This window comes from Nannobrachium achirus (genome assembly GCF_963921795.1).
Source record: "Nannobrachium achirus genome assembly, chromosome: 2".
Taxonomy (NCBI): domain Eukaryota; kingdom Metazoa; phylum Chordata; class Actinopteri; order Myctophiformes; family Myctophidae; genus Nannobrachium; species Nannobrachium achirus.
Genome location: NC_137811.1, coordinates 78,562,251 through 78,577,250, shown reverse-complemented (window position 1 = coordinate 78,577,250; position 15,000 = coordinate 78,562,251). Strand labels below are relative to the sequence as shown.

At 44.4% G+C, this 15,000-nt stretch overlaps 1 protein-coding gene across 1 annotated transcript in view; it reads right to left on the bottom strand.

The window, feature by feature from the left end:
• Window positions 1-14,472, bottom strand: part of LOC308300723 (potassium channel subfamily K member 5-like) — a gene marked incomplete at both ends in the record, with an annotated part of 21,109 nt that extends 6,637 nt beyond the window's left edge. The window contains 5 exons of the mRNA XM_080744615.1: window positions 4,111-4,339; window positions 4,839-5,005; window positions 6,318-6,429; window positions 13,278-13,353; window positions 14,360-14,472. Of these exons, the coding sequence (XP_080600741.1) occupies window positions 4,111-4,339; window positions 4,839-5,005; window positions 6,318-6,429; window positions 13,278-13,353; window positions 14,360-14,472 (697 nt within the window). The remainder of the gene's footprint in view (window positions 1-4,110; window positions 4,340-4,838; window positions 5,006-6,317; window positions 6,430-13,277; window positions 13,354-14,359) is intronic.
• Between the last annotated feature and the right edge of the window lie 528 nt (window positions 14,473-15,000).

Here is a 15,000-nt window from a genome sequence, read left to right as displayed (position 1 = left end):
TCAGCAGGCACGTAGACAGTAGGCAGCTGATAGCATAGGCCTACTCAACTTGCTTATAGAGATGCAAATCTTTGCTATTGTTTTCATTGGGTGACGGGGGTTTACTTTGGGTAATCGTCACCTGGCTTTACAAAGAATCAAATGTGCACACGCTCGCCAAATGGTCTGTGTACTACACTATTGGACTTTAGTTGCTTATTTAGAATATTATTAGGCTATAAAACATAGGCCTACATTAATCTCTTCAGCCCTATACATTTTGTCTATTTGAAAATAGCCGATCTACAAGCTCACAATGCGTCGCAATGCACTTCACTGGCATTTCGGCTGGCATTTCGCCTACTAAAATCTCATTCCTGGTGACGCCAGTGTAAGTGTGTTTAAAGATAGAATGACTACTTTACATTCATATCTTGTGGCTAATCCTTTCTTTGACTTTTGCCATAAACTCAGGAATTGCCATGTCGGAGATATCTAAGGTTAAGGCTTCCTGGGTGAAGGCAAGATGGACAGACCAGTGGAACGCAGCAGAACCATCCAGGCTTCACCAATTCATCAAGGATCTCACAGATGTTCCTGACCAGCACCTCCCCCGTAAGGAGTGGACAACCCTCAATCACCTGAGGACAGGTGTGGGACGTTTCAGTGCAGCACAGGATCCATCACAGACTGTTTAGCATGTGATGACCAGCTGCCCTATATACCAGCCACTGAATGGTGATCGTGGCCGAGAATGATCATGACCTAGACAATGACACACTCGACTGGATTGCTGCAACGGAGTGTAAGGACATACAACAGAAAAAGATCTGGATGATGTGCCACCCCATTAGACAAACTCTCTCTCTCTCCCCCCTGTGGTTGGCTAAAAAAAACCACCCACAAGCACAGCAGACCCAGATTGATGAATGCAACATGAATGAACAGTGGATTCCAGAAAACCTATGCCCTAAAACAGTTTTGTTACAAAATTCAAGATTTTGATGCACCTCTTACACAATTTATGTTTTTGGACATTTTTTAATCCTTTATTTTGTTCTGTTAGCAGTCTGTGGAGCATTATGGGAATATCTCTTTTTGCATTTCAAGTGTTTTTTTTTAATGTACTGTATGTACACTTGCACATTTGATCTGTTTGCCTTCATGCTGCTGCTATCTTTATTTATATTGTATTGTATTATCTTGTTTATTTTTGTAATAAACGTTGTCAAATATACAGTATATTGTCTATTTCATCCAAAATGTATTTTAGGTGTTTCAATAATTAACACAGTTCATGTCAAACACTGTTTTAGTCTACCATTAAAATCTTCCTAGGAGCAAGGTTAAGCCCACTTGGATCCCACGTTTATCCCCTATGGTTCCCGCATAGAATTGCCTAGGTGGGGCCCAACCAGGGCCCATGTAGAACCCACCTAGAGCCCACACAGGCTAGCCCAAGCGGCTCCCACCTGGGTCCCATATACATTTGCCGAGGTGGGGCCCACCCAGGACCCATGCAGAACCCACCCAGAGCCCACGTGGGCTAGCCCAAGTGGTTCCCACTTGGGTCCCATATAAATTTGCCGATGTGGGGCCCACCCAGGGCCCCTGCAGAACCCACGTTGATCCCACGTGGGCTAGCCCAAGTGGTTCCCACTTGGGTCCCATATAAATTTGCCGAGGTGGGGCCCACCCAGGACCCATGTAGAACCCACGTTGAACCCACGTGGGCTAGCCCAAGTGGTTCCCACCTGGGTCCCATATAAATTAGCCGAGGTGGGGCCCACCCAGGGCCCATATAGAACCCACACAGAGCCCACGTGGGCTAACCCACGAGGGACCCTTGTGGAAACCGCGGACATTCCCACATAGAACCCACGTGGGCTAGCCCAGGCGGTTCCCACATGGGTCCCATATAAATTTGCCGAGGTGGGGCCCACCCAGCGCCCACGTAGAACCCACGTTGAGCCCACGTGGGCTAGCCCAAGTGGTTCCCACCTGGGTCCCATATAAATTAGCCGAGGTGGGACCCACCCAGGGCCCATGTAGAACCCACACAGAGCCCACGTGGGCTAACCCACGAGGGACCCTTGTGGAAACCGCGGACATTCCCACATGGGGCCCATGTAGGGAAGCCCACCCTGTACCCATGCGGGACCCATGTGGGCGTGCTGGCTGGGATAGTGGCCCTCTGGAGTGAAGGTGGAAATATAGTGGTCCTCTGGAGTGAAGGTGGAAATATAGTGGCCCTCTGGAGTGAAGGTGGAAATATAGTGGCCCTCTGGAGTGAAGGTGGGAATATAGTGGCCCTCTGGAGTGAAGGTGGAAATATAGTGGCCCTCTGGAGTGAAGGTGGAAATATAGTGGTCCTCTGGAGTGAAGGTGGAAATATAGTGGTCCTCTGGAGTGAAGGTGGAAATATAGTGGTCCTCTGGAGTGAAGGTGGAAATATAGTGGTCCTCTGGAGTAAAGGTGGAAATAGAGTGAAGGTGTAAATATAGTGGTCCTCTGGAGTAAAGGTGGAAATATAGTGGCCCTCTGGAGTGAAGGTGGAAATATAGTGTGTTTTGTGCAGTTTCTGTGTTATTATCTCTTCATTGCACAGCTGCCCCTTTTGTGGTATTTTACCGTATTGTTATTGAACTTTTAAATCTGTAATTTTATTATCTCTTCCAATAAGGGAAGGATTCCAAATAAGCCTGATGGCTTCTTCCTTTCCTCGCACTGTATTTTGTTCCCATGTATATAATGTTACATGTTTTATATGATGTGCTAATAAACTAAACTAAACTAAACTAAATAGTGGCCCTCTGGAGTGAAGGTGGGAATATAGTGGCCCTCTGGAGTGAAGGTGGGAATATAGTGGCCCTCTGGAGTGAAGGTGGAAATATAGTGGCCCTCTGGAGTGAAGGTGGGAATATAGTGGCCCTCTGGAGTGAAGGTGGAAATATAGTGGTCCTCTGGAGTGAAGGTGGAAATATAGTGGTCCTCTGGAGTGAAGGTGGAAATATAGTGGTCCTCTGGAGTGAAGGTGGAAATATAGTGGCCCTCTGGAGTGAAGGTGGAAATATAGTGGCCCTCTGGAGTGAAGGTGGAAATATAGTGGCCCTCTGGAGTGAAGGTGGAAATATAGTGGCCCTCTGGAGTGAATGTGGAAATATAGTGGCCCTCTGGAGTGAAGGTGGAAATATAGTGGCCCTCTGGAGTGAAGGTGGAAATATAGTGGCCCTCTGGAGTGAAGGTGGAAATATAGTGGCCTTCTGGAGTGAAGGTGGGACTATAGTTGCCCTCTGGAGTGAAGGTGGAAATATAGTGGCCCTCTGGAGTGAAGGTGGGAATATAGTGGCCCTCTGGAGTGAAGGTGGAAATATAGTGGTCCTCTGGAGTGAAGGTGGAAATATAGTGGTCCTCTGGAGTGAAGGTGGAAATATAGTGGTCCTCTGGAGTGAAGGTGGAAATATAGTGGCCCTCTGGAGTGAAGGTGGAAATATAGTGGCCCTCTGGAGTGAAGGTGGAAATATAGTGGCCCTCTGGAGTGAAGGTGGAAATATAGTGGCCCTCTGGAGTGAATGTGGAAATATAGTGGCCCTCTGGAGTGAAGGTGTAAATATAGTGGCCCTCTGGAGTGAAGGTGGAAATATAGTGGCCCTCTGGAGTGAAGGTGGAAATATAGTGGCCCTCTGGAGTGAAGGTGGGAATATAGTGGCCCTCTGGAGTGAAGGTGGAAATATAGTGGCCCTCTGGAGTGAAGGTGGAAATATAGTGGCCCTCTGGAGTGAAGGTGGAAATATAGTGGCCCTCTGGAGTGAAGGTGGGAATATAGTGGCCCTCTGGAGTGAAGGTGGAATTATAGTGGTCCTCGCCATCATCAAAGTTGCCCACCCCTGATATAAGGTAATGTTTCCATATAAGGTAATGTTCCATATAAGGTAATATCTCCATATAAGGTAATACCTGCTACATAGTCTCCAAAGCCCACGGTGGTTAATAAGGTATTGTTCCATATTAGGTAATGTTCCATATAAGGTAATGTCCCATATAAGGTAATATCTCCATATAAGGTAATACCTGCTACATAGTCTCCAAAGCCCACAGTGGTTAAGGTAATATTTCCATATAAGGTAATACCTGCTACATAGTCTCCAAAGCCCACAGTGGTTAAGGTAATATCTCCATATAAGGTAATACCTGCTACATAGTCTCCAAAGCCCACAGTGGTCAGGGTGATGAAGGAGAAGTAAAGGCCCTCCAGGTACGTCCATCCTTCCATAGAGATGAAGACCACAGGAGGGATGAGGAGATGAACCAGCAAACCCCACAGGAGGAAGAGAGCAGTGCAGATCAACTGGACCCTTTTCTGAACACACACACACACACACACACACACACACACACACACACACACACACACACACACACACACACACACACACACACACACACACACACACACACACACACACAGTTAGAATAAACTTGCTGACAAACGTTCATTCTGCACAGAATACACTTTGTTCTAAACACTGGAGCGTTAAAGGGATTGTTCAGAATCAGATCTGAATAAATCTGTGTCACATGCAGATTGGAATCTGATTGGTTCCCTGTGATCATGTGACCATTTAAACCAATGGGATTCCAATCTGGGTGTGGCACAGATCTGATTCAAGCTGGATGTGACTGCCAGTGTAAACGGAGCCTTTGTGTCTCCATAGAGAACCACTAAACTAATGCATATGCATGAATTCAAGTCTCCATGGTGTGTGTGTGTGTGTGTGTGTGTGTGTGTGTGTGTGTGTGTGTGTGCGCGTGCGTGCGTGCGTGCGTGTGTGCGTGCGTGCGTGCATGAGTGTTCTCACCACAGACAGGCCCCTGCGGATCAGAACCTGTGACAGACGCTTGGCTCGGTCTCCAAAGAAGGATCCAAGCTCACTGATCCACACCAGACACAGAGGGATCCCACACAGACCATACAGGATGGTGAAGATACGACCACCTGGGGTCTTAGGAGCCACGTTACCATAACCTGTAAATACATTAATATACAGTAGACACGTTACCGTAACCTGTAAATACATTAATATACAGTAAACATACGTTACCGTAACCTGTAATACATTAATATACAGTAAACACACGTTACCGTAACCTGGAAATACATTATGACAGGGGTCTTCAACAGGGGGTCTGGGACCCCTAGGGGGTCCTCAGAGTTACAACAGGGGGTCCTCCAAATCTTTGTCTGATAGAAACTTGTTTGTTTTCCCCTTTTTTATATTAACCACTTGAACCCTACCATCCATATTCTGTGAACTTTAGCCAAAAAATTGCAGATCTACAAGCTCACAACGCCTGGCAGCGCGAGGCGTTGTGAGCTTGTAGATCTGCTATTTTTGGCAAAGAGCTTTGGAGGGGGTAAAGAGCAGACTAAGTACAGAGTGAAAGGTCAAGTTTATTAAGTATTGACGGTTCAAGTGGTTAAATATCTGAAAACACAAATTGACATGAATCCAAAATACACTGATGATTGTGCTGTCAAACAATGAAACTATATGGAATCCATGAACAGGTTGTGGGGGTCCCTGCTTCATCTCTCTCTCAGCTAAGGGGTCCCTGCTTCATCTCTCTCTCAACTAAGGGGTCCCTGCCTTCATCTCTCTCTCAGCTAAGGGGTCCTTGGCCTGAAAACGTTGAAGACCCCTGCATTATGATATATAATACAACATTACACCACTACAGAACACATTACCATAACCTGTAATACATTATGATATATAATACAACATTACACCACTACAGAACACATTACCATAACCTGTAATACATTATGATATATAATACAACATTACCATAACCTGTAGGATTATAATATATCAGAACACAGAAGGTTCCCAGTTGGATCCCGGGCTCCCCCAGAGTCAGTGTTGAAGAGTCCTTGAGCAAGACTCTGAACCCCTAAAGCCCGGATCAGAGTCTACGGTGGAGAGCTATCCACCGCAAATTTGAGGTGGAAAGCTTTCCACCTCAAGTCATAAAATAAGTGCAGGCCATCATAGTCACGGCCCACGGTGAAGTCCTTTACCCCGTCTAGACCGGTTCAGGTCGACCAATCAGTGAACGGGGTGTAGAGCCTGTCTGTCTGATAGTAAAAACAGAGAGATGTGTTGGGACTCGCGGTGTAAAGCTCTCCACCGTGAGGAATGATGTAACGTTGTAGTTTCATGACTCAAAAAGACTCGAAAAGACTACACCGCGGTGGATAGCCTTCCACGTGGACCCGACTATGATCCGGTCTTAACTGCTCCTGTGTAGTTAGTGTGTGTGTGGTACATACAGACCTATGGTAGTAACGATGGTAGCAGAGAAGATCACAGAGTTGCTCCAATCCCAGCTGTTGATAAATTTGTCACCAGTGATGGTCACTCCCTGACCTGCAGCGCCTGATACCACCTGAAGGGGGCGACAAAACACCTGCATGTTCACACTGCACTGAACTATGACCCCACAACCCTCTCCTTATTGACCTCTGACCCCACAACCCTCTCCTCACTGTGTGTCATTTTTCATATGTTTTATTGTCAAACTCAAAGCTTGTAAAAAGCTATTTTGGATACAGACAAAGTATGAAATAGGGCAGGGGTCTTCAACAGGGGGTCCAGGACCCCTAGGGGGTCCTCAGAGTTACTACATGGGGTCCTCCAAATCTTTGTTGCGATAGAAACTTTTTTTTCTCCTTTTTTATATTAACCACTTGAACCCTATAGCTTCCATATCTGGAGAACTTTAGCCAAAAATAGCAGATCTACAAGCTCAGCTGCGAGGCGTTGTGAGCTTGTAGATCTGCTATTTTTGGCAAAGAGCTTTGGTGTAGAGGGGGAAAAGAGCAGACCAAGTACAGAGTGAAAGGTCAAGTTTATTAAGTATTGACGGTTCAAGTGGTTAAATATCTGAAAACAGAAATTGACATGAATCCAAAATACACTGATGATTGTGCTGTCAAACAATGAAACTATATGGAATCTATGAACAGGTTGTGGGGGTCCCTTCATCTCTCTCTCTGCTAAGGGGTCCCTGCTTCATCTCTCTCTCTGCTAAGGGGTCCCTGCTTCATCTCTCTCTCAACTAAGGGGTCCCTGCTTCATCTCTCTCTCAACTAAGGGGTCCCTGCTTCATCTCTCTCTCAGCTAAGGGGTCCCTGCTTCATCTCTCTCTCAACTAAGGGGTCCCTGCTTCATCTCTCTCTGCTAAGGGGTCCCTGCTTCATCTCTCTCTGCTAAGGGGTCCCTGCTTCATCTCTCTCTGCTAAGGGGTCCCTGCTTCATCTCTCTCTCTCTCTCTGCTAAGGGGTCCCTGCTTCATCTCTCCCAACTAAGGGGTCCCTGCTTCATCTCTCTCTGCTAAGGGGTCCCTGCTTCATCTCTCCCAACTAAGGGGTCCCTGCTTCATCTCTCTCTCAACTAAGGGGTCCCTGCTTCATCCCTCTCTGCTAAGGGGTCCCTGCTTCATCTCTCTCTCAACTAAGGGGTCCCTGCTTCATCTCTCTCTGCTAAGGGGTCCCTGCTTCATCTCTCTCTGCTAAGGGGTCCCTGCTTCATCTCTCTCAACTAAGGGGTCCCTGCTTCATCTCTCTCTCAACTAAGGGGTCCCTGCTTCATCTCTCTCTGCTAAGGGGTCCCTGCTTCATCTCTCTCTGCTAAGGGGTCCCTGCTTCATCTCTCTCTGCTAAGGGGTCCCTGCTTCATCTCTCTCAACTAAGGGGTCCCTGCTTCATCTCTCTCTGCTAAGGGGTCCCTGCTTCATCTCTCTCAGCTAAGGGGTCCCTGCTACATCTCTCTCTCAGCTAAGGGGTCCTTGGCCTGGTCCATGTATGTTTTATTAATAACCAAACCGTTGTGAATCATAACAACAGCATGAAGGCAGATTTCAGCCTGTTGTGAAATGTGATCTGATCTGTTAAAACATGCTCTTCACCCCACCGCGCTCTCTCTCCAGCGTTGCCAGCTTTAGGGAGAGAAACAAGCAACCGTGTCTCTGAAAACAAGCCCAACAGAAGAGACTGTAATGCTGCATTCACACTGAGAGAAGCCAAGCTAATGGTTTGCTTGGTAATTCAATGTATTGAATTACCAAGCAAACCATTAGCTTGGCTTCTCTGTATGTGAATGAGGCATAAGGCATGTTAGCACTTTAAACATCAGGAAACACGCCCAAATAAGGTGTTTTAACACTATAGAAATTGGACCGGAAAACTGCAACTACCAACACAAGCAACCACAACCACAAGACCAGAGTCGCTTATAGTAAGCAGACATGGCAACCCTGTCTGTCTGTCTGTCTGTCTGTCTGTCTGTCTGTCTGTCTGTCTGTCTACCTCACACACACACACACACACACACAGACACACACACACACACACACACACACACACACACACACACACACACACAGACACACACACACACACACACACACACACACACACACACACACACACACACACACACAGGAACAGACACGCCCTGTGCAAATATCTGTGGTTAACTCTACGGTGTCACAGCAGTGTGTTGAACACAGCATAGTCACATGCATGAGTTGTGAACAATACAGTGTTTATGAGTTATGAAGAATACACATAATGAGGATACAGAATCAGTTGAGTTTGCTACTATTGCAATTTGTTTTAGGTTGTTTCATATAATGACTGGACTACTGAGAAGAGTCAAGTGTGCCCCTTGAAACTGCTTGAAAGCCAGCATTGTATTTATCATTTTTTTTAAATGATTTAAACTTTAAAATTTAAAGCACACAACGCCTCGCACTGCGAGGCGTTGTGTGCTTGTAGATCTGCTGTTTTCACTACTGTTGTGCGACAGCCTTGCATGATGAAGCAGGGCTTTACTTTGCAAAGAAACGTACACATTTGAAAGGTTTCTTCCCGACAGTGAAGATATTTACACCCCCGTATTATGTTGGTGTGACCATGGATTCTTGGGACATGAAAAGTGTGACCATGCAGAAAAAAGGTTGAGGAACACTGATAAAGTTCATGTCATTCTTCTCTCCAACCTGCTGGACCGGTTCTGATGCACAACAACACTCCATACGTAACACTCTGAGTGCACGTGTGTGTGTGTGTGTGTGTGTGTGTGTGTGTGTGTGTGCGTGCGTGTGTGTGTGTGCGCGTGCGTGCGTGCGTGTGTGTGTGTGTGTGTGTGTGTGTGTGTGTGTGTGTGTGTGTGTGTGGGAGGGACTACATTAGTTACGCTCATTCAAATTCTCATGCAGTGAAACAAACAAAAGACATTCTTTGGTTCCTGACACACAAAGAACCACAGAATCCTTTAGAGCAGGGGTGGGCAACTTTGATGATGGTGAGGGCCGCTATATTTACACCTTCACTCCAGAGGGCCACTATATTTACACCTTCACTCCAGAGGGCCACTATATTTACACCTTCACTCCAGAGGGCCACTATATTTACACCTTCACTCCAGAGGGCCACTATATTTACACCTTCACTCCAGAGGACCACTATATTTACACCTTCACTCCAGAGGGCCACTATATTTACACCTTCACTCCAGAGGACCACTATATTTACACCTTCACTCCAGAGGACCACTATATTTACACCTTCACTCCAGAGGACCACTATATTTACACCTTCACTCCAGAGGGCCGCTATATTTACACCTTCACTCCAGAGGGCCACTATATTTACACCTTCACTCCAGAGGGCCGCTATATTTACACCTTCACTCCAGAGGGCCACTATATTTACACCTTCACTCCAGAGGGCCACTATATTTACACCTTCACTCCAGAGGGCCGCTATATTTACACCTTCACTCCAGAGGACCACTATATTTACACCTTCACTCCAGAGGGCCGCTATATTTACACCTTCACTCCAGAGGGCCACTATATTTACACCTTCACTCCAGAGGGCCGCTATATTTACACCTTCACTCCAGAGGGCCACTATATTTACACCTTCACTCCAGAGGGCCACTATATTTACACCTTCACTCCAGAGGGCCGCTATATTTACACCTTCACTCCAGAGGGCCGCTATATTTACACCTTCACTCCAGAGGACCACTATATTTACACCTTCACTCCAGAGGACCACTATATTTACACCTTCACTCCAGAGGGCCACTATATTTACACCTTCACTCCAGAGGGCCACTATATTTACACCTTCACTCCAGAGGGCCACTATATTTACACCTTCACTCCAGAGGGCCACTATATTTCCACCTTCACTCCAGAGGACCACTATATTTCCACCTTCACTCCAGAGGGCCGCTATATTTACACCTTCACTCCAGAGGGCCACTATATTTACACCTTCACTCCAGAGGGCCACTATATTTACACCTTCACTCCAGAGGGCCACTATATTTACACCTTCACTCCAGAGGGCCACTATATTTACACCTTCACTCCAGAGGGCCACTATATTTACACCTTCACTCCAGAGGGCCACTATATTTCCACCTTCACTCCAGAGGGCCACTATGTTTCCACCTTCACTCCAGAGGGCCACTATATTCCCACCTTCACTCCAGAGGGCTACTATATTTCCACCTTCACTCCAGAGGGCCACTATATTTCCACCTTCACTCCATCCAGAGGGCCACTATATTTCCACCTTCACTCCAGAGGGCCACTATATTTCCACCTTCACTCCAGAGGGCCACTATATTTCCACCTTCACTCCAGAGGGCCACTATATTTCCACCTTCACTCCAGAGGGCCACTATATTTCCACCTTCACTCCAGAGGGCCACTATATATATATATATATATATATATACTCATGTTAACTTTATGAACATAAATACAAATACATTGGACATAAACTACTAATATAGAATAATATAGCTGGAATTAAAGCAGGTCATGTTAGGAATTGTAACAGCTGAAATCAATAATATATCAGTATTCCGGTATTAACCTGTGGGCCGCATTAAGTGGAGGTGGCCGCCAGTTGCCCATGTGTGCTTTAGAGTCTTTACTTATTCTTAAAGTTCTGACTTTTCAGGATTTATTTGACCTTTGTACCTTTTCCTACCATCTCTTGATTGTGTTTGTTATTGTTGCTACAATGTTCAAGAGCTTTTATTGTTGTGAGTCCACATATGGATAACTTCCTCACCTTGTTTCACTATAATTTATTACAGCGGTCCTTAAACATTTACATTTAAAAGGCACTACCAAATGGACCCGTACGTTCCATTTGTACACTCTCAGAGTTACAGAGCCGTAAGGGTCCATTTGGTTCCATTTGTACACTCTCAGAGTTACAGAGCTGTAAGGGTCCATTTGGTTCCATTTGTACACTCAGAGTTATAGAGCTGTAAGGGTCCATTTGGTTCCATTTGTACTCTCAGAGTTACAGAGCTGTAAGGGTCCATTTGGTTCCATTTGTACACTCTCAGAGTTACAGACCTGTAAGGGTCCATTTGGTTCCATTTGTACTCTCAGAGTTACAGAGCTGTAAGGGTCCATTTGGTTCCATTTGTACTCTCAGAGTTACAGAGCTGTAAGGGTGCATTTGGTTCCATTTGTACTCTCAGAGTTACAGAGCTGTAAGGGTCCATTTGGTTCCATTTGTACTTTCAGAGTAACAGACCTGTAAGGGTCCATTTAAATCCCCCCTTCAATTGTCTCACTGCCTTTCATGCTATTATTTTAATTTTGTTTTATGCTTTTAGCTTTGCTTTTCCCTTTTGCTCTGTCGTTAAATCATTTGCTGTGCTTTAGTCTTGCTCTGTAAAGCTGCTGTGCTTTAGTCTTGCTCTGTAAAGCTGCTGTGCTTTAGTCTTGCTCTGTAAAGCTGCTGTACTTTAGTCTTGCTCTGTAAAGCTGCTGTGCTTTAGTCTTGCTCTGTAAAGCTGCTGTACTTTAGTCTTGCTCTGTAAAGCTGCTGTGCTTTAGTCTTGCTCTGTAAAGCTGCTGTACTTTAGTCTTGCTCTGTAAAGCTGCTGTACTTTAGTCTTGCTCTGTAAAGCTGCTGTGCTTTAGTCTTGCTCTGTAAAGCTGCTGTGCTTTAGTCTTGCTCTGTAAAGCTGCTGTACTTTAGTCTTGCTCTGTAAAGCTGCTGTACTTTAGTCTTGCTCTGTAAAGCTGCTGTGCTTTAGTCTTGCTCTGTAAAGCTGCTGTACTTTAGTCTTGCTCTGTAAAGCTGCTGTGCTTTAGTCTTGCTCTGTAAAGCTACATTTCATGTCATGAAAGGTGCTAAACAAATAAAGTTTAGTATTAGTTATGTTTCCTCATTAGTTATGTTTCCTCATTCTATAGTCACATTTCCTGGTTAATAAACAGCCATAATATTTCCTGGTTAACAGTGGCGTCAGTTCAGCAAAAGCTAGGGTCTGGCAAAGATGGGAGTCCTCATGGAAAATAGGCATTACATTTTGGATAACACGGTTCTATTGTTAAAATGCAGATCTACATGCTCACAACGCCTCGCGCTGCGAGGCGTTGTGAGCATGTAGATCGGCTGTTTTCACAATGTCTAAAAAAAAAAAAGAAAAAAAAAAGAAAAAAAAACGACTTTTGTCAGTTTTTCACACAGGTTTCTACAGTTTCTTGGGCTGGATATGGCAGCCTGGAACGGTTGTTCAAGTGCAGCTAAACTTGGCATGTTAGTAAACGTGGCACAATTAACAATAATGCATTGCACCTGTGCAGCTGACCTGCGGAACCTGGGAATATACCATTCTGTCAAGATGGGGAGAATATAATTATAATACCTTGTTAAAGTGACCATTATGTTAAATTTGTAATTATTTTACTGTAATTTAACAACATAATAACCAGCACAGATAGACAAAGAGACATTCATGGATTTATATTTAAAAGTAACTTTTATGTCCCCCCCTGGACCCAGGGTATGGCAGCTGCATACCCCTGCCATATATTCAATTGGCGCCCCAGCTTGTTAATAGACGGTACAGTCAGTAATAGAACAGTAACAAGCCTCCACACCTCCAGAATGTTAATAGACGGTACGGTCAGTAATAGAACAGTAGTAACAACAACAGAACAGTAACAAGCCTCCATACATCCAGGATGTTAATAGACAGTACAGTCAGTAATAGAACAGTAGTAGTAACAGAACAGTAGAAACAACAGAACAGTAACAAGCGTCCATACCTCCAGAATGTTAATAGACCATACAGTCAGTAATAGAACAGTAGTAACAACAGAACAGTAGTAACAACAGAACAGTAGTAACAACAGAACAGTAGTAACAACAACAGAACAGTAGTAATAAGCGTCCATACCTCCAGGATGAACTCCAGGTCTGTTGACGTTAAACAGGAGTAAGTCTTCAGTATCTTCCTCTTGGCTTCCACATACCTTACATTAATAAGCATATATTAGTTATAAACATACCTTACATTAATAATAGTTAGTTATAAACATACCTCATCATAGTTAAAACATATCTTCATACATTATAAACACCATAGTTAGTTATGAAGTGAACCAGCAGTAACTTCCTCCTAGCCTCCACATACCTTCATACAGTCATAAACAGTAGAGTTAGTTATAAAGTTAAACAGCCTCCACATACCTTCATACAGTCATAAACAGTAGTTAGTTATAAAGTTAAACAGCCTCCACATACCTTCATACAGTTTAGTTAGTTATAAAGTGAACAAACTATATAGTTAGTTATAAAGTTAACTCATTATAGTTAGTTATAAAGTTATCTAGTAAAATTAAACAGAATCCACATACCTTCATACAGTCATAAACAGTAGTTAGTTATAAAGTTATAGTTAGTTATAAAGTTATAGTTAGTTATAAAGTTAACTAACTATATAGTTAGTTATTAAGTTAACTAACTATATAGTTAGTTATAAAGTGAACTAACTATATAGTTAGTTATAAAGTGAACAAACTATATAGTTAGTTATAAAGTTAACTCATTATATAGTTAGTTATAAAGTTATCTAGTAACATTAAACAGAATTCAGATACCTTCATACAGTCATAAACAGTAGTTAGTTATAAAGTTATAGTTAGTTATAAAGTTATAGTTAGTTATAAAGTTATAGTTAGTTATAAAGTTAAACAGCCTCCACATACCTTCATACAGTCATAAACAGTAGAGTTAGTTATAAAGTTAACTCATTATATAGTTAGTTATAAAGTTAACTCATTATATAGTTAGTTATAAAGTTATAGTTAGTTATAAGGTTATAGTTAGTTATAAAGTTAACTCATTATATAGTTAGTTATAAAATTAAACAGCCTCCACATACCTTCATACAGTCATAAACAGTAGAGTTAGTTATAAAGTTAACTAACTATATAGTTAGTTATAAAGTTATTATAAAGTTAAACAGCCTCCACATACCGTGCGGTGTTCGCCTCCCAGTTGGGCTCCTCTAGAATCTGGAAGATGGCCGCTCCGATGGACAGGTAGAAAATGATGCAGGAGGTCAGGAAGGGACCCTTCTCACCCGCCATGACGCTCAGAGGGTAGGCAGCCTACCGTAGGCAGCCTACCGTAGAAAGCTACCTGGAGGTACCCTTCTTCATGACGCTAGCTGAGCCTGAGAGCTGCTTGCAGGGAGAGGAGCTGTGAGTGCAGCTACAGCAGTAGGATAGTTCACTCAGGTAAAGCAGCAGGCTGGGGAGAGGGGGTAGGGCTAGTAGGAGGGGTTGGAGCTGTGAGCGCAGCTACAGCTACACCAGTAGTTCACTCAGGTAAAGCAGCAGGCTGGGGAGAGGGGGTAGGGCTAGTAGGAGGGGTTGGAGCTGTGAGCACAGCTACAGCAGTAGGATAGTTCATTCAGGTAAAGCAGCAGGCTAGGGAGCGGGGGTAGGGCTAGTAGGAGGGGTTGGAGCTGTGTGCAGGGGCGTCACAAGGGGTAGGAAAGTGGGACTAAGTTACCAGGGCCCAAGGTGGAGGAGGGGCCCTAGTAACTTTAGCTATTGAAAAATAGCAGATATACAAGCTCGCAGCGCGGCACTCGGTGCCGCGCTGCGAGCTTG